The 27,382-nt window shown below is 41.6% G+C and overlaps 1 protein-coding gene across 1 annotated transcript; it reads right to left on the bottom strand.

Annotated features, from left to right (window-relative positions):
- Nucleotides 1–1,100: 1,100 nt before the first annotated feature.
- On the bottom strand, nucleotides 1,101–6,109 carry LOC134292449 (uncharacterized). Its single transcript, XM_062957463.1, has 2 exons — nucleotides 4,952–6,109; nucleotides 1,101–1,740 (listed from the first exon to the last, which is right to left on the bottom strand). Exons 1-2 carry the CDS (start codon nucleotides 6,035–6,037, stop codon nucleotides 1,657–1,659), a joined length of 1,170 nt encoding a protein of 389 aa, XP_062813533.1. The 5' UTR covers nucleotides 6,038–6,109; the 3' UTR covers nucleotides 1,101–1,656.
- Nucleotides 6,110–27,382: the final 21,273 nt, after the last annotated feature.

Raw genomic sequence — 27,382 nt, 5'->3', positions numbered from 1 at the left:
TTTGAAAACATGCTGTAGGGTACATTAAAACGTTCTCACCATGTTAAGGATGTATTTGCAACCTATTTTAGGTCAAAAAGGAGGTGTTTTTTGTGACTTCTGATGTAGTTTATCATCTCTAAAGTGTTGAAGATTTTGTGGAATAATTGGACAATTGGAAAAACATAGCAGGAAAAGTAACTCCTTGAAATGTCATTTGTTATTGTTACTGTTTATTTATATAGTGCTATCAAGCATACATAGGATTTTGCATGTACACTTGTAAAACAACCAAAAACAATGGGTCAGAGGCATGCAGTCTAAAACATGTTTGTATTCTCCCATCCTGAGATGGGAGAATTCAGAATGACGGTTCATTTTCTGATGGGTCTATGGACCTTAAATGTTGTTGTTTGTATATACCTTGTATATACCTACCCATATATACAAAGAAGGAGAGAATAATACAAAAAACATTAGGCTGTACAACACAATTACAAAACAAATCATTCATATAAAATGAAAAAATAAACAAATAATGGAATGCAAAGCAAACTTACCAATGCATGTATTCAAAATATAAAAGACTGCAATATAACATCAAACTGGTATTCCAAACGTTTCATGATATTATCATCCTCATCCCTATTTTTCTAGCAATTTCCCCTTAATGTGAACAATTCCCTAATTAACACTTTTTCAAAAAAGCTTTAGTGGATTAGGTCATTAGATTTTATTCAGATGGGTGCCAATATCTCAGGCAGCAACAATGCATCAAGACAGACTTATACCGAGTTAAGCTGGATCAGCCCCATGGGTCTGTGGGTCTGATTCAACTACACACCTACCTAAGTAGTATGTACAGATGCACCCAGAGACTGAAAGAAATGAGATATTTTTAATAACTCAAATCAGAACAGAAGAAATAAGGAAAATTGGGGGGGGGGGGTGAGTCTCGCAATGAAATTGGAGTTATTAGAGGAATTGACTAAAAAAAAATTTACATCAAGGATTACAAGTGTTTGGGCCACTTTTACAAAGCAGGTGTTAATTTCAAGCCGCCAACTTGTATGAAAGGAGAATGTTTGTTTTTTGTTTTTTGGGGGGTTTTTTTGGGGGGGGGGGTTGTGAGCTGGAGGTACATAGTGATGCTCTTCAGCAACTTCTCTACTGATCATCTTAGGTGTCAGTTTTTTATTGTATGTTATTGGAAAGTGGTTGGACCTTCTCAGAGGTTGTATTTCTTTTCAAAATGCATGTTGGCATTTATGTTCAGAGTGACACAAGCCTATGGTGTCAAACTACATAGATGCACAAAGCTTAGGATACATTTTAAATTGTGTGCTGTCCTGCTCACTTCAAAGGATCAGTCTGAACGCAGATCAGAGATGGCTGCTCTCAAATCCAATCTTTATTGAAGAACACATGACTTTGGAAAAGTCAGGAATGACCCAATGTTTACATACAACTATTTTTATAACTTTTGATGCTACGTAACACCACACGTAAATATCATCATCAAGTCCCACCCCCAATATCACATTACTACCATTTTCACACACTAGACCAATTATAATTGTTTATACTTTCGGCCCCAAGTTCCCAGGCATATTCTATCTTCTTCTGCCAGGTGCTCCTGGGATTGTTTATGTTATGACTCCCAGTTACAGGGCTGAATTACCAAAGCCCTGTAACTGGGTTCCATGACATGGTGCCCTCCTTTTCTTCGTCCTCCTCTTCGGTTCTTCTTTCATCACAAGCCTGAAACAAAACAATAATTCTATGTGTCCATTTTGTCCAAAGTACCCATATATTTTTTCAGTAAGCTACGATGGAATACAGGGTGTATTTTCCCTAAACTTTTTGGCAATGTCAACTGGAAAGTCACCTCGTTGATAACACCCTGTATTCTAAATGGTCCAATATATTTAGGGCCCAATTTTTTCGAAGGTAGCCCTAGTTTGATGTTTTGGGTACTTAGCCACACTAAATCTCCTTTCTCCAATTTATCACCTTCCACCCTCTTTCTGTCTGCGAATACTTTATACTTTTTATGTGCTTCTTTTAAGGATGCAGTCACTTGACTCCAGCATTCCGTCATTTGCGCTTTCCATTTCCCTGCCTCTGTTCCCTCATTCTCTGTCCATCTCGGCAACTGGGGCAGAGGCTGTATTTCATACCCGTAAACTACCTCAAAGGGGGTTTTATTTGTTGCTGAATGTATAGTCGAATTAAAAGCTAGTTCTGCAAAAGCCAACCACCGAGACCAGTCATTTTGTCTCATGTTAGAGTACATTCGAAGGAACTGCCCAAGTGTCTGCTGAGTACGTTCTACCGCCCCATTTGTCATGGGGTGAAAAGCAGAACTTAAACTCCTTTCTGCTCCTAGCATTTCCAGGAATTTTTCCCAAAATTTTGCTGTGAATTGTACTCCTCTGTCACTGACCACTCTACTGGGACATCCATGCAGTTTGTAAATGTGGTTTATGTACAATTCAGCTAGTTTCTCGGCTGATGGTAGTTTCGTCAGTGCTATAAAGTGGGCCTGTTTAGAAAACAGGTCCAATACTGTCCAAATATAACGATGTCCTTTGCTAACCGGTAGTTCCCCCACAAAGTCCATAGCTACACATTCCCAAGGTCTGGTAGGTTCTGCTACTGTTTGTAATAATCCCATTGGCTTCCCTCCTCTCGATTTATTTCTGGCACAATCATCACATTGAACAACATGATTCTTTATGTCCTTCCTCATCCCTGGCCACCAGCAATGTTTTGCTATTGCCTTGGTTGTTTTTGTAATTCCTGTATGACCAGCGCTCTGGTTATTGTGAAAACGATGCAAAATCTTGATCCTTAATGTTGCTGGGATATACAGTTTCTTGTTCACAAACCAAAATCCCCCCTTCTGCTCCCCCTGTTCTGCATTGGATGCGATCCACTGGTCTCCTTCATAAGACTGTTTCAGCTCGTTTCCCCAATTATCTTTTCCGTCGAGTTCAACCATAGCAGTGTTCTCCTTTTGGGTTTGTGCTCTTGTTCTGACAGCCAAGCCCCATTGTTTGTCAGAGAATATTGTTCCCTCTTTTGCTGTGGGTATTCCTTCGTGTTGAGGCATGCGTGAAAGAGCATCTGCCAAGACATTCTGCTTCCCTTGAAAAAACTTTAATTGGAAATCGAACCTGCTGAAGTATTGTGCCCATCTAATCTGTTTGGGGGACAATTTTCGAGGGGACTTTAAATACTGGAGGTTCTTATGGTCAGACCAAATTTCAAATGGGATTCCGCTTCCTTCGAGAAAGTGTCGCCAGCATTCTAAGGCTTTTAATATGGCTAGTGCCTCTTTTTCCCATATCGGCCAACATTTTTCAGTTTCGCTGAACTTCCGGGACAAATATCCACAGGGTTTTAAGTTCCCATTTTGATCCTTTTGCAATAGTACTGCCCCATACGCACAGTCTGAGGCATCGCAATGGATTATGAAAGGGCTCCTGATATCGGGGTGTTTTAGAATGGGTCCTTCTGTGAAGCATTCTTTTAGGGTTTCAAATGCCTTTTGGCATTCTGGCGTCCAACTTAGTTTGGCGCCAGGAGCTTTTACTTTTGCTGTCTCTCCTTTCCCTTTTGTTTTTAAAAGTTCAGTAAGGGGTGCGGTTATTTGCGCGAAGCCATTTATGAAGGATCTATAAAAATTTGCAAACCCCAGAAACGATTGCAACTGCCTCCTTGTTTGAGGCACTCCCCATTCTTTTACATCTGATACTTTAGCTGGATCCATAGCTAACCCTTCTGGAGATATCCGATACCCCAGAAAGTCAATTTGAGTTTTATTAAATTCACATTTGGACAGTTTTGCGTACAGCTTTGCTTCTCTTAGTCTCTGCAAAACTTCCCGGACCAATTTCACGTGCTTTTCCTTATCTTCAGTCACAATCAAGATATCATCAAGAAATATGAATACCCCTCTGTACAACAATGGGTGCAGTATTTCATTTATAAGCTGCATAAAGCACCCGCCTCCATTTTTTAAACCGAAAGGTAAAATTTTATATTCAAAATGGCCGAATGCGCAGGAAAATGCAGTTTTCCAAGTATCTTCCGGTTTGATCCTTAATTTATGATATGCTTCAATTAAATCAAGTTTAGTAAATATGCTCCCTTTTTTCAATACGGTAATTAAATCCTTTACTAAGGGCATAGGGTATTTATTGTCCTTAGTAATTGCATTTAAATTTCGATAATCAATGCACAATCTTAGGGAGTTGTCTTTCTTTCTCCTGAATAACACTGGGGCCCCGAGAGGAGAATTGGATGGCTTAATGAAGCCCCGCGCCAGGTTTTTATCAATGTATTTCCTCAATTCCTCCTTCTCCTGCACAGACATGGGATACACTTTTGGTTTTGGTAAGTTTGCTCCGGGGGTTATTTCAATTTCTACTTCTATATTCCTTTTGGGAGGTAATTTACTTGCCTCTTTCTGATTGAACACATCCACAAAGTCTCTGTATTCAGGTGGCAATAGCAGTGGGCCTATTTCACCTTCTTCATCTCCCTTGTCCTCCTCTTCTGCAATCTTGCTTATCTCCCATTGCGTCTGCTGTTCTTTAAATGCTAGGCTCTTTCCTCTCCAATCTACTTCGGGATTTGCCTGTTCGAGCCATGGTATCCCTAATATTACGTGGTATGTGGCAATAGGGGCTATCACAAAGGATATTCTTCCTTCCCATTTGCCTATTTTACATGGGACCTCCCGTATTTCCTTTGTAGATACTTCCCCAGTAGCCACTGATCCGTCTAGCTGCGAAAACGCAATTGGGGAGTCAAGCGCCATCTGCTGGCATTTCAACGCTCCTGCTAACTCTGGAGTTATAATATTCCTGGAACAACCACAATCCACAAATGCCTTGCAGGTGGCCCGATTCTCTAGCCCCGATAGGCAGATTGGCACTACTATCATGCGTTTGTCCCGACTCACCAATTTTTCTGGAGATTCTGGGGCTTGCACCTCCTCCTCCGCACGCCTCCCGGTTGCTGGCTTGGGCTTTGAGGGTTTTGGCGGCTCCCCCTTCCGTGCCCAGCATTCTGCTGCTCGATGGCCCGTCTTCCCACATACAAAGCATCCCGGTTTAGGTTTGCTGTCGTCTCCTCTGGAGGGAATCCCCGGCCTCCCTCCGGGTCTTTCCTGCTTCCTCGTTTCCCCTCGACCTCTCGCCACCGGTCTTTGCTGGCCGCTGCTGCTCCTGAAGCGCTTTACTTGGGCCAGGGTGGATTCAACGCGCCCCGCTAGTTGAATCCATCCCTGGAGCGCTTCGGGGTCATCTCTGTGTGCTGCCCAGCTGAAAATCTCGGGGCGTAGTCCCTCTTTAAATAATTCCACTTTGGTCACTTCAGACCACTCTGGTACCCTTTCCGCGAGGTGGAGGAATTCCTCTGCGTACTCGGGCACCGTTTTGTCCCTCTGCTTTATTCCTCTAAGCTGGTCCCGAGCTCTCAATTGCTCTAGCCGGTCTCTGAACCGGTTTTCCAGTGCGGCGAGGAAGCGGGGCACTGACCTCAGGCATGGGTCCTGTCTGGCATGTAGTTGCACATACCAGCTGGCCGCTCCTCTCTTTAGTGTGTTGCCGATGGCCCGAACCCTGCTTGCTTCGGAGGGGAATGTGTGTGCATTGTCTTCCATGTATCCCCTGATGCTAATTAGAAAAAAGTTCAGTTCGGCTGATTCCCCTCCGTATTCTAGCTTGAGATCTTCCCTTCTTGGCATCCATTCAGCGGCCCGTTGATGCTGTCTGGGAGGCATGGGGAAGGGTTGCATCGGGTTTCCTTGGATCACGCCGCGCCCCACTCCGGTGGTCATTCTGCGCGGCTCCCGAAATCCTGCCGCCGCTGTCGGCCCTTCCCCCCATCCGCATACTGGCCTCGCTGTAGCCCCCGCATCTCGCCTTTCCCCGTCGTACGGTACATCCTCCTCCTCTTCCTGGATCTCCTGCTCCTCTCCGCCTTCGTCAGCTAATCCACTGGACCCGATCCCTGGCCCCAGTGGTCTTTCTACTCCGACGCCCATTCGGGGGGTTGGGAGCTCTGTTGGGGTTGGCGGCCTTAGAGTTCCCAGAGCTTGCTGGCGCTCCACTTCGCGCGCCATTCTGTCCCGGAACTCCTGCTCCTGCCAATATTCCTCGTCTCCCTCGTCCCTTGCCGCCGCGGGACTCTGCGTTGAAGCTCGCTGTCCCCTCTGGCTCCAATCGCCTCCTTTGCTTGGCTCTCTCTCGGCGCCATATCGGATGTGCTCTTTTTGGAGATTCTCTTCCAATATTGGCACTATTCTCCCCACGGTATCCGACAGCCTGGATAAATGAGTTTCCAGGATGGATAACCGCAGGGCCACGGTCTCCGGCATGCTTCCTCCAGATCCCCAACTGGTTTCTGCCGCCGCCGGAACACCTCTTCCCCCTCTGGGAATCCTCTGGGTCACGCCGTCCGGCTTGGGGTACCCCGTAGAGGAAGCTATGGCTTGCAATGTCTCTTCTGCCAACGGCAGAGCTCCCAGCGGAGGCCCCTTTGCTCCGTCATGGCTTTGATCTCCTTCCCTGCTCATTATCACTTCACTGCAAATTTGCAGGAGGGTGAGAACTGGATTCCTGACTTAATTGTCCTGCTCACTTCAAAGGATCAGTCTGAACGCAGATCAGAGATGGCTGCTCTCAAATCCAATCTTTATTGAAGAACACATGACTTTGGAAAAGTCAGGAATGACCCAATGTTTACATACAACTATTTTTATAACTTTTGATGCTACGTAACACCACACGTAAATATCATCATCAAGTCCCACCCCCAATATCACATTACTACCATTTTCACACACTAGACCAATTATAATTGTTTATACTTTCGGCCCCAAGTTCCCAGGCATATTCTATCTTCTTCTGCCAGGTGCTCCTGGGATTGTTTATGTTATGACTCCCAGTTACAGGGCTGAATTACCAAAGCCCTGTAACTGGGTTCCATGACAGTGTGCTAATGCTTTTATGTTAAGCCACTTTGAGTCCCCTTCAGGAGAGATAAAGTGGGGTATAAATAAATGTAATAATAATAATCATCATCATCATCATCATCATCGAAATCCAGCATATCTATCTTGTTTTCTGTGTCATAATAAAATAATAGTAATAATAATAAGTGTTTCTTCAGGTTTTAAATAAATGCAGTCCTTGGCTGTGGGTGGAAACTGTCAGACAACAGATAAAGTGCATGATAGAGCCTACAAGAGGATTAGTTGCACAATGGTAGACTACAGTAGTGTAGTTTAGCTGCATTTGTGAAATTTCATGCTGCACAACTGGTAAGTGTTCAGACAGGCCTGTTCTGTTTTTGCATAGCCCACTAGGATCAACCGAAGGTCACAGAATCATAAAACTGGACTGCAGATATCATCTTGTCTAATTAAATGTCCATGAAAGAAATCTACTAGTACAATAATATAATACTTACATTGGGCGGTCATTCTGACGAAAGGATAATTACCGTGATAATTGCCGCTGCAGTTGTATCAACCTTCCAAATGGCTTTTGTTCGGTTGAAAAGACTCAAGATCTGCTATCAACTGTAAGGTATGGAGACGTCTTTATTTCCAGTATCTGATGAACAGTGAGTGACATGACTGAGTACGGTTTGTTTATAAGGCATATGGGCATGTCTATTTCCAATATATAGTAAGTGGCATGGTTTTATTACTGTGTATTGGCTTGTTTATTGCTATGTTCTAATTAATGTGTCTGGTAGACCTATCTTCCTATCTGTGCTTTTCCTAACATGCACTAACAGCTGAAAACAAGGGAGAATGCTCATTTCTTTATCGTGTAAAACATCAGACTCAACAGAGAACGTAATGGGATTTTACCCTGCGGTAACGAAGATTGGAATCAATGGAACTGCCAACTGGAGCATTATATTTGACAGGAATCATTCCTCTTCTTAAATTCCATATCTATAATGCTCAATAAAAGGTGAGGGGAATGCACCTTTTTGTGAAACAATCAGAAACTGCCAAGGACTTTTTGTTGGGCATTGCATCAGCAATGGACAAAATACAATCGTAGAAATAGAGGTGATCCTCAATGCTGTTTTTCTAGCTCTTGTACCAGTAGTTCTCATCTGTGGGTCCCCAGATGTTTTTGCCTTCAACTCCCAGAAATCCTAACAGAAGGTAAACTGGCTGGGATTTCTGAGAATTGCAGGCGAAAACACTTGGGGACCCACAGTTTGAGAACCACTCTCTTAGACCATTTAAACTTCCTGGACAATCCTTTTTGAGGAAACTTCACTTAGAAACCTCCAGGATAGACGCACATTGCAGAGAGGCCCTGTATTGTTAAACATTTTTTTAAAATCCCATTTGCAGGACTGAGATGGAGTGATAATCTACCAAAAAAAAAGACAAATTCTTTGGGAAAACAGTTAAAGCAACACAAGATAAACTACCAAAAGATTGCTTTGACATGATGGAAATGTTGGGAGCGGTAGACATATGGGGACATGTGAATGGATTGCTAAAAAATATGCATACTTTTCAGAAAAACATTTCTCTGGAATTGATATGATATGGATATCCACCAAACTTACACCTCAAATTCTAAAGACAGAAATCCTAGCTTAAAACAATTTCAGATTATAACCTAGTGACACTAGTACTTACAAGAAAAGCAGAAATGTTTAGATGGTGACTGAATGAATCATTACTGCAAAAGGAGGATATGATCAAGAATTGTAGACAAAATTATTTTTTAATTTAACTTAAATCAAGATACCCATATTTGAATAGTGTTGGGTGCCAGTAAAGCTTATATGAGAAGTCATTTTATTCAATATACTGTAAATCAGAAATGAAAAATAATAGACAAAATAACTTCAAATAATCTCAGATGAAACTAAAAATAAAGAAGAGGAATTAAAGCAAAATCCTTTGAATTCAAACACTAACTCAAATAAAACTCCTTCAAAAGCAGTTATCTATGTTACTTGTTAGTGAATTAGTTTTGCAGTATTTCAAGTAATATGTAATATATCAAAGAAGAATAAAATAACACTACAAATCTCCTAGGCACAATACTTCTAGTTGGTGCAACCTGGTATCGCATTAGCTTTTTTTGGCCCCTACATCACACTGTTGATTCACATTTATCTTGGGGTCCACTAAGACCTCTAAATCCCTTTCACTTGTTGCTGCTGCTACCTTGATCTTGATGCCACAAATTTTAAAAAAATGCTTCACTGTGATTCTGCTGAATCTTTGCACTAATACGATTTTCCACAGAACTAAACTGGAAAGATAAAGACAGACTTGAGGGTTTAGGTTGCAATGTAGCTTTCCCAATTGTCATTTGTGACTTTCAGAGTGCCAAAGCCTCAGTCTAGATTGGCCCAATCCTTTCCTGTCATTAATCTCCTCCCATGGCAGCCTCCTACACATCTTCTCCACCCAGGATTCAACTCACACTCCTCCTTTGTCCATTCCAGGAACAGGAGCCAATTTTGTGGGTTTTTTGAGGGTATGGAGCCTATCTGGAAAGAAGAACAAACAATATAAAACCCACCAAGGTAAGCAATATGTTGACAATGCACTAAACCTGTGATGCTCAACTCCAAAGTTTTTATCTCAGTCATCAACCCTTTACTTCTCTAGGTGGGACTTTTTCAATTTACACCTCCATAGTGATAATTTTCCTTGATGATTTCCCTACCCTTTACTCTATCTGTAATGTTCCAGTACAAAGCCTAAAATAAGGATGGATAAAATATTGGCAAAAAAAAGTTTACCTAAACTGCTTAGAAAAATATATGCATTAGAGCAGGGGTCCCCAAACTAAGGCCCGGGGGCCGGATGCGGCCCTCCAATGTCATTTATCTGGCCCCCGCCCTCATTTATAATATAATATTTTTATATCAGTTTTAATAATGAAATATATTGTATATACATATAATATTGATAATATTATCATTTTATACAATATAATACTAATAATAATACCATATAATAATATTAATTATATGTTATATATTACATATAATATTACAGTATAGTGGTATAGTTCAATATAGTAATATATAATGCTAATATTGTGCTATGCTAATAATATAATATATTGTATGTACATACAGCTGCTTTGAGTTCCCTTTGGGTTGAGAAGGGTGGGATATAAATGTAGTAAATAAATGCAGTATATAAAAAAATTAATTTTAGACTTAGGCTCGGCCAAAGTCTGAAATGACTTGAAGACACACAACAACGACAATCCTAATTAACCTGACTATCTCATTGGCCAGAAGCAGGCCCACACTTCCTATTGTAAATCCTGATAGGTTTATGTTGGTTAAAATTATTTTCATTTTTAAATATTGTATTGGTCTTTCATTGTTATTGTTGTTGTTTTGCACTACAAAGAGAGAGAGAGAGAGAGAGAGAGAGCGAACGAACGACAGATGGATTGTTTCAATCAATGAAAGCAGTGACCCTGACTTTGCAAGTCTTGAGTAAGGCACTTGATGACTAGGCCTTCATTAAGTGGCCATGAGTCAAAGTCAATCTGATAACAAACAACCGCAGCAAATCTATTATGTTCATTCATAGGTTCCCCTTTAGGATCTATAATTCACTGTAAAATAGTCATAACTGCTGCAGTTAATACATCTATTAGGTTCCCAAAGTGAGAGTAAGGACACAGAAACATATCAATTGCATACTTGCTGACTCAGAAGTAAATCTTGAATCACTTAGATCTTAGTCCCAAATCGTTGTGCCTATATTTGCAACATTATCTTGAAAAGGCACCCTGTCTACGACACAGGTTGACTGTTGGCAAGTCACGGTACTTTAGAATACATGCTTTTTCCCAGCCCATCAAATAAAGATAATAATCACATCTTAAACCAGGGTGTGGTGGAGCCATTAGCTGATGCTCATAAAACACTCTGGAGGTGCTAAGCAAGCACTGTTACCGCTGTTACACACTTTGGCAAACCAACTCAGACAACCTCAGTAGAATCTGGCTATTAGAGACTTAGAACTGATTGAAAGATAATATTCCCATCAGTATATCTTTTCATAGCTGGAAGATGGGAAAGCCTAGTGAGAATACAACATAAGCCAGGATTCCTAGTTCCTACACCCCATTCTTGATCTGTTATTTAAAAAAAGGTAAAGTTAAAGGTTTCCCCTGACGTTAAGTCCAGTCGTGTCCGATTCTGGGGGTTGGTGCTCATCTACATTTCTAAGCCGAAGAGCCGGCATTGTCTGTAGACACCTCCAGGCCATGTGGCCGGCATGACTGCATGGAGCACTGATACCTTCCCGCCGGAGTGGTACCTATTGATCTAGTCACATTTGCATGTTTTCGAACTGCTAGGTTGGCAGAAGCCAGAGCTAACAGCGGGCACTCACTCCGCTCCCCGGATTTGAACCTTTTGGTCTTCAAGTTCAGCAGCTCAGCACTTTAACACACTGCGCCACCAGGGGCTCCTGATCTGTTTTAGGACCTGTTTATTTATCTTTTTAGTTTAGTAGGACTATTTCCCAGTGCCATATTTCAAATTAGTTCATTTTCTTCCTATCAAATTTTGGTACTGTTGCATTATCCAGGCAGAGGGCACTAGGGGGCACTAGAGAGAGAAGAATAGTCCATTTTATGGGGATAGAGGGTGGGTTGAAGGAGGAAAACCATTTCCTCCTATTTTCCTGTTATTCTCCCATCAATGTCCCCAAGAACCCTCATTCATGAAATGGGAAGAGGGAAGGAGGAATAACCAGCAAAAACAAGGCACATAGTTTTACTTGTTCAACCCAACCCCCCCCCCCCCTGAATAAAATGGACTATTTTTCTCTTTCTAGTGTCCCCTAGAGGCCTCTGCCCAGATAATGAAACAGTACCCAAATTTCTTTACACACCAGCTTTCTTGGTTATCTTTGTTGCAATCATAAAAGATAAAGGTTTAACAATAAGTCTTATTTATTTATTTACAGTATTTATATTCCACCCTTCTCACCCCAAAGGGGACTCAGGGCAGATCACATTACACATATAAGGCAAACATTCAATGCCTTAACATAGAACAAAGACAAGACAAACATGGGGCTCCGAGCTGGCCTCAAACTCATGACCTCCTGGTCAGAGTGATTCATTGCAGCTGGCTGCAGCTGGTTGCTCAACAGCCTGCGCCACAGCCCGGCCCATGCAACTTAGTGTCATACCAGACACTAAGTTGCATGTATGTTCCCTGGAGTTAGATTGTTTCATATCCTACACTACTGTTTCCTTGGAGACATATGCTTAACCAGCTGGATTTGCAAATGAAGCTCACAATTACTTTCTAATAACCAAATACAAAATGAAATACACTAAATGAAAGATGGATAAGGCCACATCTACTCCAGGGTATTTCTGCCCTGGAGCAATGCCTGCATTAGCACATATGAGCTGAATCTTGGGTCAGTGTGTCCAGATGATCCAGCCCACCCCTGTGTTGACCCATCTCCCTATTAATGCCACTGCTTCATCCTTGCCACAGAACTCCCTGCAAGCACCTGGCCACCCCCTGTCATGTCTACAGATGTCAGAATGGAGTACCCTTGCTATCAGCAAAGAAGGGGTAGAGTGACCCCCTCCTCCTTGCTGTTTGATGAGCACCCCATTCTGACATCAGCAAGTGCAACCATGATGGCTGTGCCCCTGCATTGAGCTCAGTGGCTGGTGAGGAGCTGTGACAGTGATACAGGGATTAGCCATTCCCTTCCATTGCATTAATCAGTGCAACCAATCAGTCCTGCAAATTTCAACATATGCCTTGACTTTGCCTATAGCAGGTCAAGGTCAGGCTAAGGGCAGAAAACCTGGGATACTCACTAGAAGTCATTGTGCATTGCGTTATTCCAGAGTTTTTTGTTCATTAAAAAAGTCCTAACTGAGGAAAATAATATAATATGAAAAGAATGTAGTATGACAAACTTGAAGGACCATATCTGTGAAAAATGGTATAAACCTGTTACAGTGTTCCCTCATTACCTCATGTTTCACTTTTTACGGATTTGCTGTTTGGCAGTTTTTCAATAAACTCTAAAAAAAACTATAATAAAACATAAAAAATTACAATTTAAAGCCTAAGGAAGGGAGGAAGGAGAAGCCAAAGGAAGAAAAAAGGAGCCCAAGTGGCAACGGGAGAAGAAGGAGGCGATTTATCAACACACGATTGGTTGATAAAGACTTAAAATAGTGTATAACTACTAAAATAATGTATAAATATTAAAATAAATATAGTGTCCCTACTTCGCAGATTTTCACTTATTGCGGGTGGTTCTGAACCCTAACCCGCACAATATGTGAAGGAACACTGTATTTAAAAGTATATCCAGACTGACTGAAATATCCCAGATTTTTCTGGGAAGGGTGCAGAATAAAAAGTCTCTGATTGTATCAGGAAATATTCTGGAACCTACAAAATAAAATGGAAGGACAAGAACAAAATCTGTGACTACCTGGTCTTTTTAATCAATCTGAATGCACACTAGGTTAACCAAGGTGAATCTACGCTACCATATAATCCAGTTGCTGAATCCAGATTATCTGCTTTGAACTCGATTATGTCAGTCCACACTGCCATATGATCCAGTTCAAAGCAGATAACCTGAATTCAGAAATTGAATTACCCATATTTACTTGAAACTAATGCTCCATCAAATCCAATGAGCACCTCAATTTTCAAAACTTAGAACGCAAAAAAGTATTTGTTGCCGAATGTAATGTGCAGCAGCAAAAAGTGCACTCTTTGTAATTTGGCCAAAAAGATGCACATTATAGTTATTTGCTTAGAATTCCATCTTTAAAAACAAAAGTGTTAGAAAGCACCAAAGCTTCCAGCAATGGAAAAGAAAACTTTGGGATGCATCTATGCTGTGGAATGAATCAACTTTAATTGCCTTGGTTCAATGTTATGCAGACATGGGGATTGTAGTTTTACAAGGTCTTGAGACTTCTCTTCCAAAGAATGCTGATGATTGACCAAACTATAAATCCCAGGATTGCATAGTATTGAGCCATGGTAATTAAATTAGAGAAACCTCCCTCAAAGATGAGCTCCTAAAGCAGCTTCCCCTTTTGCTTTGGCTCAGTACTGTTACTGTATTATGTGAATCTAATGAGCACCCTAATTTAGGTTAAGCAATTTAGCCAAAAAAGGTGAGCATTAGATTCAAGTAAATAGGGTGTAGATGAGGCCTAGGTGTATATTTCAGTAGCAGTATCCACTGCTCTTTTGCTGTATATAAATGTCTAACTTGCTGAATTTCTGGCCAGACTGTTCTTAAAAGACTCCCAGAGAAAAGAGATGACAACCCTATGGCAGCCTAGGTTGAGCGGAAACAATAAGATAAAGTGTCTGATATAAAGGTAAAGGTTTCCCCTGATGTTAAGTCCAGTCATGTCTGACTCTGGGGGTTGGTGCTCATCTCCATTTCTAAGCTGAAGAGCCGGCGTTGTCCATAGACACCTCCAAGGTCGTGTGGCCGGCATGACTGTATGGAGCGTCGTTACCTTCCCACCGGAGCGGTACCTATTGATCTACTCGCATTGGCATGTTTCCGAACTGCTAGGTTGGCAGGAGCTGGAGCTAAACAGTAGCTGCTCACACCGCTCCCGGGGTTTGAACCTGATTACATATGTGCCTCAAGCCTTACCTATTTAATTCAAGTTTTTCTCCTGGTTGTGTGCCTCTCTGCTACCACCTTGTGGCAATGCATTCATGCACAAAATAAGATAAACTCGTTCCAGGAAAATGCTTAATATTGGACTGATGGGTCTGTTTTTCCTGCCTTGATCTCAGCCACTCAGTTATGCTAACACTACTTCCTCTTCCATAGCTCCTTTCGTCTTCAGGGTAAAATCCAGAGGGATTCATATGGAAGCCATCAGTTGCTACTCAACCCCATAAGTGTTATGTGTTAATGTACACCTATCCTCGTGTTTCTCTCATGGGTGCATTCTTCTCCATTTATCACATTGTAAGCTGAAAACAATGACATAAATCTTAGACAGCTTTGTAAGAAGCAGGTCCAGATGTTCCTTCCATGTTCCACAGCATTTGAACAATCCAAGGAGGCCTGGAGGTTTCCAGTCTCAAGGACGTTTGAAGATGATGGGATACCTAAAATGTAGAATTAATACAATGTGATGCTACTTTAGATGTCACGCTCAATGGTATGGAATCCTGGGATTTGTAGTTCAGTGATGCACCAGCACTCTTTGGTAGAGAAAGCTAAAGACCTTGTAAAACTTTCAGGAAAAATATGTGAATAATAGCAAAATATACTGCAACATCCTAACACATTTTCTTAGGTTGCTTTTTTCTACATTGTTCATTAAAATAACAGACATCCTGCATGAACACTTTTGCTCAGGTTTTTTCTTCATTCACAAACATACACTCCATCCCTCATGGAGTTCATTCCAACAGAAAGAAGCGAAAAGGAATTTGATTTCTAATTCATGGTGTATGTCTGCTTCCCAGTGGCCAAGACCTGCAATAACAAAAGAACTGGTTTCAATTGAAAAACTCAAAGTCAAGCTTAACAAGCAATTGCAGTGGGGAAGGATAGTAAAAAATAAACACCATCAGTTGGGTTTCTGGGGACTAAAGATAAGACAAATGTGCCACACAACATCTCATAGAGAAAAACAGGGACACATGTGGCAAGAAACATTAGATCAAGATGGCAAAGGTTATTAATGACAAAGCACACTCAAGCTAGGAGAGGTTACAGAAGTTTGCTTTTGCCTATGTTATGAATAAGTAACTGTTTCATATTTACACTCGCTACTTAATCATGATTTTGACAATACATTATGACTTCCATATCCACAAAGAATTCATTCCAAGACACTCAAGCACTATGGATACCTGAAACCATGGGTAACAGCAAATACTACATTTTGCCTATGCATAGGCTGGAGGCATATTGTATTGCTATGATCATAAAACCACCACATTTTACCAGGCAATAGTTGCATAGGGAGAAAGGGGTTCATTCTGGAGAACGATATTTCTATCAGGATTGGAGAGGTTGGGCCAGGAGACTTTCCTTTGTTGAATATTTGTTTAAATATAAGATAAAGCAGGTATGGGCAAACTAAGGCCTGGGGGTTGGATGCGGCTCCTAGGAGCTTACCTCAGGCCCTCCTCATTTTCCCTATCCTCTTGTCATAAGGATGTGGTGGCCCACTACATCCTTATGCAGCAAGGCCACTGCATGGCTCACCCTCCTCCCGGCATAAGGAGGGTGCAAACAACCCTGTCCTTATCCCAGGAGGATGGCTCAAGGAAGGCATACAGTGGTTGAAAGCCCTCCAGAGTACTCTTGGATGTCACCTGTCTCACCCTCCTCCCAGTATAATGCTGAGAGGACAGCCCAAAGATCAGAGAAGGACTACTGGGGAGGAGGACAGGGGCAGTCGCCGCATGTCTTATTTTCCTCCCAGCATAAGGATGGGATGAGCAGCCCCATCCTTATGCCAGGAGGACAACCTGAGGATGACCCAGGTCCTGCCCTGCCCCCAACTAGGTCTTCCCCCTCCTGAGTCCATCCCATCCAGCGCGTACCCGGCTGCTCTCCCTCCCGCCTCGACCCTTCTGGCTGGGCCCACAATGTGGCCCCAAGGCAAAAAAGTTTGCCCGTGCCTGTTATAAAGAATTCTACCCATGATCTGTTGCGGTGAACAATAGCAGATGTCAACAACGAACAGTTTCAATTTAACTTGAAAAATTGCATGCATACATATAACCCAGTATCGCTATGTGTGATACATACTGTAATTGGCAATGGGTCCATTGCCAATAATATGTTCTGTATTGTTGTTTTTCTTAACTGCTCCCAAGTTGACTTCAACTTATGGCAACTCTCAAGCCACTCTGTCATCAACAGCTTTGTTCAGGTCTTGTAGAGTCAGGGCTTCCTTGACTGAATCTATCCATCCTTCATTTCCTACAGAAAGAATGTCTTACTAAGCATAATTGTTTTCTTCCCCATCAGTTATGCTTTCTCATGATGTGGCGGAAGCACATCAGTTTCAGTTTAGTCATCTTAGCTTTTAGAGACAGCGCAAGTTTCATTTGTTCTAGAATCCATTAATTTATCTTTTTTTTAGCAGTATGCAGTTTCTATAGAACCTTTTCTTGCACACAACCTTTCAGGTGGGTTTCTTTTCTTCCTATTAGAATTCTTCCCTACCCAGCTTTCACAGAAAACAGAAATACAATGACATGGACAATCCTAACTTTGGTATTCAATTATACGTATTTACACTTCAGGGTGTTGTCTACTTCCTTCATAACTTTCCTTACAAGTCCTAGTCTTCTGATTTCTTAACTGCTTCCTCCATTCTGATTAATGATATCATGTTGTAATGTGACTTCAAGTCATTTCTGATTTATGGCATTCCATCACAGGGTTTTCTTAGCAACATTTGTTCAGAAAAGTTTGTGGGTGCCTTTCTCTGATACTGACAGAGTGTGACTTGCTCAAGGTCACCCAATGGGCTTCATGGCTGATCAGGGATTCAAACCCTGTTCTCCAGTGTCATAGTCCAACACTCAAACCATTAAGCCACACTAGCTCTCGATATCCATGTATATATTGTTGGGAAACAGATATACATAAACATCCCATGTGCAGGTGTGATCCTACCCAGCAGAGGGAAGCATCATACTCTCAGTATTTCATATCTAAGTAAGACGAACAGTTAAAGTGACTGAAAGTGACTCAGGTGTTTGATATCATTCCCCTAGCTGGGGAGGATTCTCACCCTACACAACAGAAAGCTACCCACAGTTTCCATTGCTTCTCCTTTTGCTTTTGGAGATTGCACAAGTCCCTGTGGAGTGGGGTAAAAGTCACCCTGCCAACTGAAACAGCTGAAACTCTAAGCCCTGGAGCCCATCATTAAACCTCTGACCATATCATGAGCTGTCTGGAAACGTCAGAGCAGGTGAGGGATCATGTGGATGATAACAAGCCTACCTGCCTGGGCTGCTGGAACATATGACCTCAATTCACAAAGCACCTAAGTAGTATAGATTCAGATGAAGCTTTAAGATGTGGTTAGACATGATGGCTCCAGAATCCAACCCAGGTCTTTCCTATGTCCCCTGAGGGCAGGCCATTGAATCTGCAGCATGAATTAGCAGGAAATTTCTGCCACAGCTGTATCTCTACAGCTGAAAGCCTTGCTTTAAAGTCACTTACCTCTTGTTGAGGATTATTTCATTAATCTGCTTGGAAATGTGTGAAAAGACACAAAGGAATATATATATATATATATATATATATATATATATATATATATATAGGAACCACTACCGTGTTTCCCCGAAAATAAGACAGTGTCTTATATTATTTTTTACTCCCAAAGATGCTTTAGGTCTTATTTTCAGGGGATGTCTTATTTTTCCATGAAGAAGAATTCACATTTATTGTTGAACAAAAAAATGAACATTTATTATATACTGTACAGTAGTTGTCATCACAAACCAACATAACTAAACCAGACAAATTGTTACTCCTGTCAAGAATTTCTTGTTACTACCATTATTTCCATATACAACTGGTATGTACATTTACCAATCCCTGCATGCTATGGTGTTTTGTTTGGCGGGCGCCGGGCATGCTTCCAAACAAAAGCTTTGCTAGGTCTTACTTTCAGGGGAGGCCTTATATTTAGCAATTCAGCAAAACCTCTACTAGGTCTTATTTTTTGTGGATGTCTTATTTTCAGGGAAACAGGGTAAATGCAATTAAATTACATTATTATTATTATTTAAAATCTATTCAATATAATTTAAAATCTACAGTGGTAGTACAAAGGTAATGGCCATAAAATATAATAAAAACAACACACAATACAATCAGCCCTCCATATCCACAGATTCTACATCCATGGATTAAACCACTCACAGCTAAGAATACTCTGTACCACACTGAACAGTGAACACACCCACATTTTGAAAGTGTAGCAGATAGTGAATAACCAGAATCACTCTATCCAGGAAGTATCTAGCATACCAATCTAAGTTAGTAAGAGCTTTATGTGATCCAGAATGTTCTTGTACTTCATATGGACAGCAAGGATCCTGCTTCTGATTTTACAGTGGAAAATGCTGGGGAGAGAGAAGACATTGGTGTGCTGCATTCCAATTGGCAACAAATTAGATTTCCCCTTGCTTGCAGCTTCCACTGGAACAAGATTGGACGGGATGAGGCCTGAAGATGTTACATAGTTAAATATACTGGTTATATTAAGTAATGTATAATAAATATTCTGAATTAGGTAGCTGATCTAAGATCTCAGGCAACAATTCAATTAGTTGAAAATATAAATAGTGTCAAAGAAAACTGTAAAGTTTAAAAAACAATACATTAAAATTGCATTGGATTCATTACCTTAGATAATTCTTTGCCCACTGACATGGAAGCCACACAGCAGACAGGGGCACACTCCTTCTGCCCTATAGAAGACAGCATTGCTCCCCACAATGCCTCAATTGTGTGCTGTTGCAAACATCTACAATGACTCAAGACTTTCATCCCATTTTCCCTGCCCTGGAGACTTCTCTGGAAGAGCTACTCACGATTTCCCTTGCCTCTTCACTTGCATGAAAATGTTTCACAAGCTCCAACAACAGAGTGGGGGTAAAGCCAGCCTACAAAATTAAAGCAAGAAAGCTCCTTGCCCCATAGCTCATTGATCCTCTGAGATATAATCTGAAATAGGGGAGAGAGGAAGTGAGTGAGAGAAAGATGTTTGTTCAACTGGCTGGAAAGCAGGAGGGCTGAAAATAAGGCTACATTAAACAAATATTTGCTTACCCACAAAGCATTTTTAAGACAGTGGTTCTCAACCTATGGGTCCCCAGGTGTTTGGCCTACAACTCCCAGAAATCCCAGCTAGTTTACCAGCTGTTAGGATTTCTGGAAGTTGAAGGCCAAAACATCTGGGGACTCACAGGTTGAGAACCACTGTTTTAGGACTCAGCAGTGTACAGCTATGGTCCACTAGGGGACCACATGCATTACACAATAATAGAAGTGATATTCTTCTCAACTGCCATGATTCCATCCTGTGAAATCCTGGGACTTGTCGTTTAGGGAGGTACTGGAGTTTTCTGAATTAATTCTATATGTCCTCCCTAAATTACCATCCCTAGGCTTCCATTGAGCCTCCGATGGCTCAGTGTGTTAAAGTGCTGAGCTGCTGAACTTGCAGACCGAAAGGTCCCAGGTTCAAACCCATGGAGCAGAGTGAGCGCCCACTGTTAACTCCAGCTTCTGCCAACCTAGCAGTTCGAAAACATGCAAATGTGGGTAGATCAATAGGTACCGTTCCGGCGGGAAGGTAATGGCGTTCCATGCAGTCATGCTGGCCACATGACCTTGGAGGAGTCTATGGACAATGCCAGCTCTTTGGCTTAGAAATGGAGATGAGCACCAACCCCCAGAGTCGGACACAACTGGACTTAACGTCAGGAGAAACCCTTACCTTTACCTTTTAGGCTTCCATACAGAACCAAGATAGTTAAAGGTAGTTATAGTTGAGTATCGCAGGGCAGGCCCATAGCCAGGATTTTGATTTGGGGGGAGGGGTGGGATTTTGGTTCGGGGGGTGGGGGCTGAGTCTGAGTGAGAGAGGATCTACCCTAGCAAACCTTTTGTATTGTTATCCCAATACCCCCATGCATATGGGATATATTGAGCATGGTGATCAGTTCATGATATGAATAAACATAACAGTTTAAATAATAAATGTAAGGCCTTCTCGCGGACAACCCTGAGAATTTCGCAGGGGGTGGGGGGGCTGAAGCCCCTCAATCCCCCCCCCCCTTGGCTACATGCCTGCTGCAGGGTTCTGTCCTAGTCCCAACGCTGTTCAACATCTTCATTAATGATGTGGATGAAGGTTTAGCAGGCATGCTTATCAAGTTTGCAGGTGACACCAAATTGGGAGGGATAGCGAATACTCCAGAAGACAGGATCAGGATTCAAAACAACTTTAACAGATTAGAGAGCTGGGACAAAACTAACCAAATGAATTTCAACAAGGAGAAATGTAGAACACTACACTTAGGCAGAACAAAATGACATGCTAAGATACAGGATGGGTGATGCCTGGCTTTACAACAGTACATGTGAAAAAGATCTTAGAGTCTTAGCAGACAAGTTGAACATGAGCTAATGATGTGATGCAGCATCAGCTTTAAAAACCAATGGGATTTTGGGCTGCATCAAAAGGAGTATAATGTCTAGACCAGACATGAGCAAACTTCCGCCCTCTAGGTGTTTCGGACATCAACTTCCAAAATTCCTAACAGCCATTAAGCTGGTTAGGATTTCTGGGAGTTGAAGTCCAAAACACGTAGAGGGCTGAAGTTTGCCCCTGCCTGATCTAGATCAAGGGAAGTAATGACGTCCCTCTATCCTGCTTTCGTCAGACCTCACCTGGAATACTGTGCCCAATTCTGGGCCCCACAATTCAAGGGGGTATTGACAAGTTGGAATGTGTCCAGAGGAGGGCAACTAAAATGATCAAAGTTCTGGAGACAATGCTTAAAGAACTGTGGGCATGTTTAGCCAGCAGAAGAGAAGATTGAGGTGAGATATATTAGCCATGTTTATAGATTTGAAAGGATATCATAATGAAAGATGGAGCAGGCTTGTTTTCTGCTGCCCAAACATTAGGAAGAACTTCCTGAATGTAAGTGCTGTTCAATAGTGGAGTTCTCTATCCTGGAGTGTGGTGGAAGCTCATTCTTTGGAGGTCTTTAAACAGAAGCTATCTGTCAAGGGTGCTTTCATTGTGATTTTCCTGCATGGATGATGGTTGGACTGGATGGCCCATGTGGTCTCTACCAATTATGTGATTCTATCCACATTATCACACTAGGGCTTTAAAGTGGACAGCCCAGTACTTCCGGCGCATGTAAAATTCTGAGAAATGTAGTTTAGGGCAGGACCTTTTGAATACTCTGCTACAGAGGTCCTCGCCTTCCCAAACTACATTTCCCAGAATTCTGTATGTGCCAGAAGAACAAGGCTGCCTATGCTAAAGCCCCAGTGTGATAGGGGGGGTATGATTCTATGATTGGGCACCAGTGTGTTTAGACCACAGTTGACTCCTAGCTATTGACTAAAATGGCTAGAGAAAAACTTCTAGACTACCACCTTTATTCTATGAGCTGCCTGATGCTTATTCAGAGGACCTGTCCAAAAAAAAACCCAGCAACTCCCATGGCCCCACAAAAAGTGCATCTGCACTGTAGAATAAATACAGTTTGACACCACTTCAGCTTCCAAGGCTCAGTGGTAAAGAATCATTGGAGTATCAATTTTGCAAGATCTTTATCTTCTGAAGGATATTGGTGCTTCACCAAACTAGAACTCCCATGAGTGGTGTCAATCTGCATTAATTTCAGTGTAGGTTTCACCCCAAATGAAGGAAGTAGCTTTTATTTTATATTCCTGGCATTCCAACATATGATTTCTTCTGACATCATTGCCCCTAATAACTTGGAAATCCAGTCATTCTGGAGATTTGGAAACAAGGCGGGGAAGAACAAAGAAGACAGAGGAAGAAAAATAGGTAGGACAAAGAGAAAGACACCATACACCAACGACTTTGTGCAGATGTTTTGGTGGTGGCAACCATCTCTCATTCCATGTACTACTCTAGAATGGCTAAGCATCCAGGGCAGTGGGAAGCAAATTTTATGGTAACCAGACCATGTTCAACAAAAGAGACATGGAGGTAATGAAAAGCACCATTGGACCACTGGTGTAGCAGATAGAACCATAGAACTCTTCTTCTGTAACTCCATCATGTTTTCTCTTTCAACGTAGCTATGTTCCCCACAGTAATTGGGAAAGGGTTTTTCCTGCCAACCATATGTTGGCCCAAACCATCTCAAGTATAAGGTGTTTTAAGGAAGCCTTGTTTGAATAGGCAGTGAAGACTTTTTAGTGTTATAAAAGGTCAATTCCTCATAGAGATGAGAAATGCTAACTAGTTTGTTAATTTGGATCAGCACAGATTCCCCCCCCCCTTTTTTTCTCTCTTTTTTCTTGGAGTTGCCTTGGTTGCTTAGCCAGTAGCAGCAGGTTATCTCCATTTCAAAGAAGGCATGAAGCTACTGCAGGTGTTAATTTGAACTTTAAAGAGCAATTCAAGGTTAAAATCCTATTTAGAGGGATGCTATCTGCTTTAACTGTAAGGCTAAATTAAAATCGCAGCCCAACTGGCACGAGGCCAGCACATGAAGACACAAGACAGTCATTATAGTTGGCTACAACTCAAAATGTATTACTACATTACTGGCTACAGGCCAACTACTGTCTCAACCTAAGGTACTTCATGTAGTTTTTGTAAGGGAAGTGAGGATGTACAACTACTTGAGCTCTTTGGAAATAAGATAGGATGTAAATACATGAATTTTCCCTGCCGAGTGGTGAAATGAGATCTATATGCCACCCCATTGTTTGTGAGACTCTCTTGATTTGTGGTTGAATCCCTGCCGCTGTGAAATCTGTGGTGTAACAGGACGGAAGATGAATCTGAGATAGATTGCTTTGTATCACTCATCAAGTATCTTTTTCTGAATTTTGTCATGCTGCCAGGTGAGCAAAAGGAAACCCAGTTTGGGAAATCAGGTGGGAGAAAACAACAATAAATGATGCAATACTCAAAAAACAGGAAGTAGAAAGCAGTGAACAAAAAATATCTGGGTAAATGGCATTCATGCAACAAAGAGAAGTGATAAATAAAGCTGTCAAAAGTGACAAAACTGGGGCAGAAATAAAGTAAATCTTTTTTATTAATTATTTATTATTTTAAGGACAAACAATTTAATTCACAATCAAAGTAATATATGTTTTTAAGTAGAAAAAGGTAAAGAGTAAACAGAAAAAGAACATCTCACTATAAATACAATACTAAAGCACCAAATGCTAATTAATTGAAACACAATATGACCCAATTCTCCCCAGCCTTTAATTCTTCGTAGTAGTAGTAGTCCTAACTTAATGAAAGAAAGAAATAGAAGAAGTATATTATCGGGGAGAATGAGCTCCAACATCAACTTCCTGCACTTTGATCACCAATTGAACCACCTTCTTTGCTAATTTCAGCTGCTGGCTTTTAAGGTAGGTTTGGGGTGCATTCGCAATTGTGACAATAGTCTCAAAGTCATGAAAGCATAGTTTCTATACATATACTATACATCTGTAACTATAGGTCAAGAATTTATAATCACAAGACAGATTGCCAGCCCTCATAAAAATCGTATTGAAATTTATTCACCTAAATGAATCTGTGCCTTATGTGGGTGTAATGATCTATTACAGCATATTTTCAACTCTGTGTATACAAGTGATTGGGGACTTGGAGGATAAGCCAGTAGTTTCTTCTCCTGGCACATAGTTACAGCAGTCTTTCATTGCCATCTTAACAATGCCCTTGACCCTTTTACTCCTGGTCCCACACATGTGGCAATATCATCCACACAGCTATTGGCATAGTTAGCTTAACCAAAGGAAGCCAAAATCTAACCTAGATGTGAACTGAAGTTCTTTCTAAGAATTTGTACCCTTGTCTCTAGAGTCTTACAATCTCTTCAAACATGCCGCTGCTGTCATTTTAAGGAATTAGTCATGTCAGTCTCTTGCAGCAGGAAAGAATAGGAAGGGCAGAAAGAAATGTGGCAGCACCATTAAGACTAACTTGATTTTATTTTGGCATGAGTTTTCATGGATATAAATCCACCCCAAGGAAGAGAAAAGGAGGAAGTGTCACTCACAATCGTATTGTTATTATAATGAGTTATATATAAAGAGGGAGATTTGTGTGAAACTATTCTGGACCCTCAGATGCTTGCTTATTCCCTAGATCAAGAGATGAGTAGATAAGGAAATGCTTTTGAAAGTGCGGGGTTGCATTACAAATGTCTGACTGGATCATGTTGTGCCAATAGGGTTAGGCACATATTTCTATGACCTCTCTTCAAAACTTTATCCTGAACGCTAGAGGTAACAAATAACAATAATAAATAATAAATCTATCCCACCCCATCTCCCCAAAAGGACTCGAGGTGGCTCACAACATGAGCAAATACAATACATAATGTATAAAAATAAATAACAAATTAATAACATGGAAACAAAATAACATAAAACAAAATTGACAAAATAAACAATAAACAGTAAAAACATTAGTTAAAACATAGTGTTTCCACTAGATTAAATAATCTAGATAAAAGCCGAGATACCAGAGTTTTCATAGAACAAAAAGACCTCAACCACATTAAGGGCAATATTATTCATGATTTTCAAAGGCCTATTTAAATAACCATGTCTTTAACGCCTTCTTAAAGGTTGTGAGGGTAGTAGCTTGTCTCATCTCCCTGAGTAGCCTAGCCACTATTGAGAAGGCCTCTCCCTCGTCCCCACCAGCCTCACTTGCAATGGGGGCAAGATCGAGAGGAGGGTCTCCCCAGCTGATCTTAAAGCCTGAACAGGTTCATAAAGGGAGATGCGGTCTTGTAAATAGGCAGGACCCAAACCATATAGGGCTTCATAGGTAATAACATACATTTTGAATTGGGCCCGAAAGCAAATAGGTAATTAATGGAGCTACTTCAAAAGCGGGGGGGGGGGGGGGGGGGGTTGCAGATCTTTGAATTAATTGAAGCTTCTGAACCATCTTCATAGGCAGCCCCACAAAGAGTGCATTGCAGTAATCCATCTGAGATGTAACTAAAGCATGGACCACCATGGCCAGATCTGGCTTCTTGAGGTACAGTCACGGTTGGCACACAAGCTTTAATTGTACATAGGCCCTCCCAGCCACTGCCGATACCTGGACTTCAAGCATCAGTGATGAGTCCAGGAGGACCCACAGACTGTGAACTTGTGTCCTCAGGGTGAGTGCAACCCTGTTGAGCACAGGTTGTCACCCTATACCCCAATCGGCCTCACAACTGACCAGAAGAGCCTCTGTCTTGTTTGGATTAAGCCTCAGTTTGTTAGCCCTCATCCAGCCCATCACAGCTGCCAGGCACTGGTTCAAGATTGGGGAGCTTCCTTGAAACTTCAGCGGAAATGAGTAATAGAGTTGTGTGTCATCTGCATACAGATGACACAGAACCCCAAAGCTCTGGGTGACCTCATCCAGCAGTTTCATGTAGAAATTGAAAAGCATGGGGGTTAAGATAGAACCTGGCAGAATCCCACAAGCCCAAGGCCAGGCATCCGAGCAGGTTTCTCCCAGTATCACCATCTGGGTCCTGTCATCCAGGTATGAGTGGAGCCACTGTAGAAAAATGTCCCCAAGTCTCATCCTGGAAAGCTGGATCAGAAGGATACCATGGTTGATGTTATCGAAAGCCACTGAGAGATCCAGGAGATCTAACAGGGACACGTTCTCCCTGTCTAGTTCTTGGCAGAGGTCATCCAGCAAGGCAACCAAAGCTGTCACTGTTCCATAACCAGGCTTAAAACCAGACTGTGATGGTTCAAGATAATCGATTTCATCCAAGAATCCCTAGAGCTAGGTGGCCACCATTTGCTCTAGAACCTTGCATAGGAAGGGGAAATTGGAAATAGGTAGATAGTTGCCAAGGATCACTGGGTCCAGAGAAGGTTTCTTTAAAAGTGGTGAAAAACATAACACTGTAGGAGCTGTGCTTAATTTCTAAAATATGATGTGTCAGAGCCAAGCCAATAAATTCCCATCTCTTCCCTAAGTGTTTGCTTTCAAGAAATGAAGCATCATCCAGTTTCCCTGTAGTATATATCACTGAGCAGCTCAGCTTAACATGGGAGTAGACTGCAGCCAATAGTATAGATAGTATATATCTCCTATTTTAGTTGTTTTAGTGTGGGCTCTCATTTTGTGTTAAATCACATTGCCAGATGTTGCAAGGTTACCTTTTTTCTGGTTGCATGCAGCTCAGTACTTACAATGCAGCAACAGATATTTCTCTCAGTGATTCACCCCTCATAAGTTTGTTGGAGGAAGGTCATGAGGACATCTTTCTGAAACTATTTCTACACCCAAGGCTTACACACTCATCTTTCCACACAGATCCACTACAAGATGAACAGGTGCAAACGTGCAACGTACTGAATCATTTGAAACAGTCAAAGGGCTGAGTAACCTCACTGGTATTGTTTGGATTTTTCTTTTCCTTTTGGGAGAAAATAAGCAATGAAAATAAAGTGCACAATATGCAAAACTTGTTCTCAGTGGTTGTTTTATTGGTTTTAATCATAAGGAGACAATGAAGACATTGAACTGGTTCAAGATTTTCCATACCTTGGTGGCCCGGG

Source organism: Anolis carolinensis, chromosome 6 (assembly GCF_035594765.1).
Source record: "Anolis carolinensis isolate JA03-04 chromosome 6, rAnoCar3.1.pri, whole genome shotgun sequence".
In the NCBI taxonomy this organism is placed as follows: Eukaryota; Metazoa; Chordata; class Lepidosauria; order Squamata; family Dactyloidae; genus Anolis; species Anolis carolinensis.
This window is presented reverse-complemented; position numbering and strand designations above follow the sequence as displayed.

Excerpts from the sequence above, each read along its gene's own strand:
- LOC134292449 (XM_062957463.1), bottom strand. The coding sequence starts at position 6,037 with ATGGGCGTCGGAGTAGAAAGACCACTGGGGCCAGGGATCGGGTCCAGT. Across the intron at positions 1,741-4,951 it reads CAGAATCTCCAGAAAAATTG|GCTTGTGATGAAAGAAGAAC; the intron begins GTGAGTCGGGAC and ends GTTTTGTTTCAG.